The 6,535-nt window shown below is 45.9% G+C and overlaps 1 protein-coding gene across 2 annotated transcripts; it reads left to right on the forward strand.

Annotated features, from left to right (window-relative positions):
• Nucleotides 1-6,049, forward strand: LOC100758909 (keratin, type I cytoskeletal 40). 2 transcript variants are annotated; one of them, XM_027428183.1, is made up of 7 exons: nucleotides 1-447; nucleotides 1,716-1,798; nucleotides 2,099-2,255; nucleotides 3,250-3,411; nucleotides 3,524-3,649; nucleotides 4,704-4,924; nucleotides 5,950-6,049. In XM_027428183.1, the coding sequence occupies exons 1-7, from the start codon at nucleotides 1-3 to the stop codon at nucleotides 6,047-6,049; spliced, it is 1,296 nt and encodes a 431-aa protein (XP_027283984.1). The 2 variants fall into 2 exon arrangements, with proteins under 2 accessions (XP_027283984.1, XP_027283985.1); XM_027428184.1 differs by lacking the exons at nucleotides 1,716-1,798; nucleotides 2,099-2,255.
• Nucleotides 6,050-6,535: the final 486 nt, after the last annotated feature.

A 6,535-nucleotide genomic window follows, 5' to 3' on the forward strand; every position in this document is an offset into this window, starting at 1 on the left:
ATGGCTTCTGATGGCTCCCCTGGGTGCTGCTCCTCTGAGCCCTGTGCAGAGGCTCCGGACTGTGCGGCTGCCTCACCCTGTCCCACCGATACAACTTGCCTGCCCAGTACCTGTGCCACATCCAGATGTCAGACCCCGAGCTTCCTCTGCAGGGCTCACCTCTCAGCCGGTCGCCTCTCACCCTGCTACTTCGCTGGCGGTTGTAACAGTCCGTGCCTGGTGGGGAGCTGTGCATGGTGCGAGGAAGGGGCGTTCAACAGCAATGAGAAGGAGACGATGCAGTTCCTGAATGACAGACTGGCCAGCTACCTGGAAAGGGTGAGAAGCCTGGAGGAGAACAATGCGGAGCTCGAATGCAGGATCCGAGAGCAATGCGAGCCCGATGCCCCATTGGTGTGCCCAGATTATCAGCGTTACTTCGACACCATTGAAGAACTCCAGCAAAAGGTTGTGTGTCTCATTCCCTAATGTTCTCTGTTTCCTGTTTCAGAATTCTCTTATATTTACAGTGGCGCGGGTTGTTTTATGGATGTAAAACCAGGGAGGAGGGATTCCCAGAGCTGGTATGCTGCCAGGAAAAGAGGGCCATAGATGGCAAGAAATCTGTCTCAGTATCAGCACTATTGACCATAGAAATGTCATGTCTGTGTGTAGACTATGTCATCTACAGAGAGGGGGAATCTGAATTATGATATCTAAAATCTGTTCTGCATGTATCATTACTTATTTATATTCCTTATCAAACAGACATCAAATGCCATCTCTTTTAGTTCACCTGGTAATCATTTTCCTTTCGTGTGCATGTAGAGAGGGAATACATGCTGTCAATGAGGCCTGAGGTCAATGGCAAGCGTCTTCCACTCCCCGCCTTGTGTTTTGAGACAGAGTCTCTCAAGGGACCTGGGGCTCACTGATTTGACTCACTGGGTGGCTGGCCAGAGAGTCCCAGGGATACTGCTGTCTCTGTCTCCCCTTGCAGGGGTAACAGGCACACACTGCTATACTTAGCTTTCTATACATGAGTTCTACGGTTTGAACCTGGGTCCTCCTACTTGTATTGCAAATGCTCTACTGACAAAGCCTTCTTTCTTTTTTCATTGATGAATTTCTATGACCACAGACAGAGATGCAACTCTAATAAATATTAGCAGTGGAGAAAACTAACAAAGCTCAGCTGTCAATGATGACTGCCAAATGTCCTGCCTTGTGTCACTTATAAAGGAAACCTTGAGATGCAGAAATGACTCAGCAGTGGATAGCAGCACTGTAGCGCTCATGAGCAACCTGAGTTCAGTTCCCAATACCCATATATGGCAGTTCACAACCACCTATAAGTTCATCTCCCGAGGACCTGACACTCTCTTCTGGCATCCTAAGGCAAAGAACAAGTCTACACACACACACACACAGAGTCAGAGAGAGAGAGAGAGAGAGAGAGAGAGAGAGAGAGAGAGAGAGAGAGAGATCAAATACATACACACTCTCACACACAATTGGAAAAAAGATAAAATCTTTTTTTAGAAAGAGAACCTATTTTTATGTCTGTATTTTGTTTCTAAATTGGCACTGCATGTCTCCTTTTTTCTCCATGGTATAGTTATAGGCTGAAAATTATGTTATGCTAATTTTGTTAAGCTAATGAATGGCAGACTGTTAAAACAGAAATGTGGGTTTCTTCCAAAGAGCTGTTGATTACATAATGACTTGCCTCTTAGATACTGTGCACGAAGGCAGAGAATTCTAGACTTGCCGTACAGGTGGACAACTGCAAACTGGCTGCTGATGATTTTAGGTCAAAGTAAGTCAAATTGTATTTATTTTTTAAACCACATTGTATTTTATGTATACAAATTGCATTCTAAATCTTAAATTTAATTTGAAAATAATAATGGCCTCCAGTGATAGAGAATTCTCTGCATGAGATCTTTTTTTTTTAATTTAGAATGTTTGAAACTTGAATTCACCATCATTTGGGATACCCGGGGAATTGTGACATGTGTCTCCCTGGAGGCCACATGTCACTCATCCTTGTACCCCGGCACTTTGGTCAGTGTTTAGCCAAGTAACACACTCCCTTTTCTTTCTCTTGCTGTGAAAGGTATGAGAGTGAACTGTCTCTTCGCCAGCTGGTGGAGAATGACATCGGTGGCCTTCGTGGGATCCTGGGTGAACTGACCCTGTGCAAGTCAGATCTGGAGGCCCACGTGGAGTCCCTGAAAAGTGATCTCCTTTGCCTTAAGAAAAGCCACGAAGAGGTAAGTGAAGTGGCCACTGTGCCAAGGACTATAGGGAGAGTTCTACCGAGAGATTTCATGGGTATAAACTGAACCAGGGCAGACACTGACTAAGCTGGAACAAAACCAGAGGCAGGCCCACTGTGTGGTTTGAGCATCCCAGTGTCTCTCAAGGTAGATGTGACATACAGTGTGTATTGTTGCATAACATCACCCGCCCCAAGTGCCAGGGTGAGGCCACTCTCCCTCCTGCCATTGCTTGGGTGAAGAATTAACTCCACTAATGGCTATTTCTGTAGCTCTACTGTACAACAAGAAAATAGAGCTGTATCCACTTCCAAAAAAGGAATAAATAGTCATGCAATATTAGGAGTAATATTTTTTAGATATTGTACATTTATAATCTTGTTTCTATTATAAGCTTAAGAATGAAATGCAGAGTTACATAATAAAGTAAAACAAAAATGTATTCTTTGCATATTTTGATGGTAGTAACAGCTGACAATTACAGATACCTTAGCATTTCTCAAGAATTTTATAAATTTATTGTCTAACTCTTCCCTGTTTCACAATAACCCTCTGGAAAAGAGAACAGTATTATAGCCATTTTGAAAATGAAGAAACTGAGACACTTGAAACTAAGAAAAAGAGGGAGATAGAGAAATGGCCCAGCAGTTAAGAGTGCTTGGTGCTCTTCCAGAGGACCCAAGATCAGTACCCAGCAACCATTTCAGGGAGCTCACAGCTGCCCATAATTCCAATTCCATGTAGTAACACACATACATATAATTTTTTTTAATTCTTTCTTAAACAGAAGTAATAAAAAGGAATTCAGCCAAGAGAATTTGAATCAAAACCTCAGACTTTTACCACTGTGCCAAAAATCAAAATAGTAGGCTATTTTTTAATCAAGTTGACAACACACACACACACACACACACACACACACACACACTCCACCTCACCCCACCCCACCCCACCCCACCCACATTCTTTATTCCATTTCCCCTCTTAGGAGGTCAACTTGCTTCGTGAGCAGCTTGGAGATCGGCTCAGCGTGGAGCTGGACACTGCCCCCACTGTGGACCTCAACAAGGTCCTGGATGAGATGCGATGTCAATATGAGAGGGTACTGGCCAACAACCGCAGGGATGCGGAGGAGTGGTTCGCTGCTCAGGTCAGTGCCCACCCGAAAGGGCGGGCTTCCGGGAGGGAGCAAGTGCCCACCGGAAAGGGCAGGCTTCCGGGAGGGAGCCTTGCCAGGCAGTCCAACAGGGCCTGTGTTTCAGACAGAAGAGCTGAACCATCAGCAGATGTCCAGTGCCGAGCAGCTGCAGGGATGCCAGTCTGAGGTGCTGGAGCTGAAGCGCACGGCCAACACTCTGGAAATTGAGCTCCAGGCGCAGCAAACACTGGTGCGTGGGACAAACAGTGTCATCCCTTGTCAGCGACATGCCTGGGGAGGCTACACTCTTGGACAGAAGTCCAGGGAGATGCTCACAGTTCACTCAGCTGGTCTGAGTATCCAACTAGCCAGGGTGGCATTTCCCTGCCTTTCTCCACATATATTAACAGTCCATATTGGAAGCAGAGACAGCTACAGCTTTCTTGGTCTCACCAGGCTGTCTCCCTGGTCCTCCTAGGCCTAAGTGTGTCCCCAATACCACCCACTAAAAACAAAAAGAATCTCAGAACACAGTGGGACAGGGACAGCTGAGCCAAAGACACTTAAACCTAGCAACAGATTTTAATTCCCTTTTATCAATGGGCAGTTTTCCAGTTTCACCACTGTGTCTAAAACACACCAAAAAAATCATTTTTCAAATATTCATACTACAGCTGATATCTTCACATTGCCACACCCCTCCCCACCCAAGCAACAAGAGCACCATGCAGTCAGCGTCACATATACCAGGTCCCATCAGGCACAGTATGTATTTGGGTCCAAAGAGTACAGCTAGATGAACCACACCTGAGCATTCATCTAGGGAGGCTCAGTATAATCTATGGCAGACATCTTCACAGACAGGGAAAAGCTAGGGTCAAAGGAAGTGAGTTCCAGAACGTTCTACAGTTCTCAGTGGAAATGGAATCTAGGAGTTTGAATCCCCAATATTCTGTCATTGTGATACAGTGCGATGCTCTTCTCTGCCCGGTGCTTATCCTGGGAGTGACTTCCCAAATGCTGTCAACCCTCCTTAAGCTACTCAAATAAGTCCTAGAGGACAGTAGTCATAAAGATAGAGGTGACACATTTAAAGACCTTAAATTTCTTACAGGCACTGTACCAAGTGCCCCCCATATGCCAACTAATTTCACCCTCCTAGCCACCCCAAGACATAGGTACTTTGCATTCTCCATGGGCTATAGATTAAAACAGGAAGCTAAGTAACTTGCCTAAAGTCTTGGAGCTGGAAAGGGGTACAGCAAAGTTTGTCATAGGATCCTTCTGAGGTCTTCCTCTTGCAGACAGAATCTCTGGAATGTACTGTGGCTGAAACCGAGGCCCAGTACAGCACACAGCTGGCCCAGATGCAGTGCCTAATTGACAGTGTGGAGCACCAGCTGGCTGAGATCCGCTGTGACCTGGAGCGTCAGAACCAGGAGTACCAGGTGCTGCTGGACGTACGGGCTCGGCTGGAGTGTGAGATCAACACATACCGGGGCCTGCTGGAGAGTGAGGACTGCAGGTAAGTTCCACAGTTGCACAGTCCCCAGAGACCCAAAGGAGAATCCTGTTTCCTGGAGGCATGACCAAGGTCAACCCCCCACTAATAGGTTTAGGGGGGGTCTTTATTTTTAAAACATGTGAAGAAAAGGCCTGGCTGGGTGGTTCAGTGGGTGTTTTGGTTACGTCTCTGTTTATGTGACCAAAGGCAACTTAAGGAAGAGAGTTTATTTTGATTAACAGTTGCCAATGGGTGAGTCTGTCATGGCGGGGCAGAATGGCTTCAAATATCAGGCCTGGCAGCAGGAGCAGGAAGTCTAAAAATCATATCTTCACCTGCAAACACACAGCAGGGAGAGTGAACTGAAAGTTGGGCAAGGCGATCAACTCTCAAAGCCCACCCAAAGTGACATACTTCCTCCAGCAAGGCTGCACCACCTCCCCCAGGAAGCCACGTCAATCAGGAACCAAATGTTCAAATACCGAACCTATAGGGGACATTTCTCATTCAAGCTACCACAGTGGGTAAAGGTGCTTACTGCCGAGCCTGACAGCCTGTAGTTGCCCCTCTGGAACCTACATGGTGGAAGAAGAAGAGAACTGACTGACTCTATAAGCTGTCCTCTGACCTACACACACACACACACACACACACACACACACACACACACACACACACACACAAAGTAAGTGCAAACAACAACAAAAAAGCTAAGTCTATGGTAGTGGAAATGTCCTAAAATATCCTCAAGTTCTGAAACAGAATGACTTCCATGGACCACACTTCCACAAGATGAAATCAGGAAGGCAAATGATAGAGCGTTGGGCAAACTAAAGGAAAGGAGTTATGCAGCAATCCCTGCTACAGTGAGTGTGAAACAGTGCTGGAGGTGGACGTGCTGGCTGTTCTGGGACCAAAGATGCCACAGGCTAGGCTCAGATGCTGAGCCTCTCCTGAGCACGATTTGTAAGGCAAATTGTGTTCCTGAGGTGGCATGTCCTACCAAAATCCTCTTGCTAAGCTTAGTTTGAATTGGTTTTCCCCAGGCTCCCCTGCAATCCATGTTCTACAGCACCCACATCAAACAGCTCGTGTGAGCCATGTTCAGCCTATGTGATTTGCACAGTTGAAAACTGCTGTGCATGAGTATTACCTCTCCAGCAAGGTGGATGGAGAATTGGTGTTGGTGCTCAAGAAAGAAGTCCAGCCTCAACCAGGCCACACTCAGTCTGGAAACGGATCCACTGGGAGTCAGAGTCTCAACCGGGCACACCCAATACAGAAACAGGAATCCACCCAGCTTACAGAGCCTGAAAATCTGCACTAAGTGTCCTGGGTCTGCTGATTTTGTCTCCTGCATTAAGCAGGTTCGTGGTATTCTGTGAGCCCATAAAGCATTGTTTATCTCCAAATAAAACTTGTTTCATCTCCTTAGAATGGTAGTTTAGTGGCTAATTGCCATCGGTTATATTGGCCTTTTAACAGAAGAGATTTTGTCTAAACCTGTGACTACAGCTTGAATTTGCATAAATCCACACTGAAAATAACTTCAGTCCTCAACTAAATTAGATAATCCATGAGAAATGTTGCATATCTAAAAAGATGTTTGTATATATCTTTCTCAGAAATAAA

This window comes from Cricetulus griseus, chromosome 7 (genome assembly GCF_003668045.3).
Source record: "Cricetulus griseus strain 17A/GY chromosome 7, alternate assembly CriGri-PICRH-1.0, whole genome shotgun sequence".
NCBI lineage: Eukaryota > Metazoa > Chordata > Mammalia > Rodentia > Cricetidae > Cricetulus > Cricetulus griseus.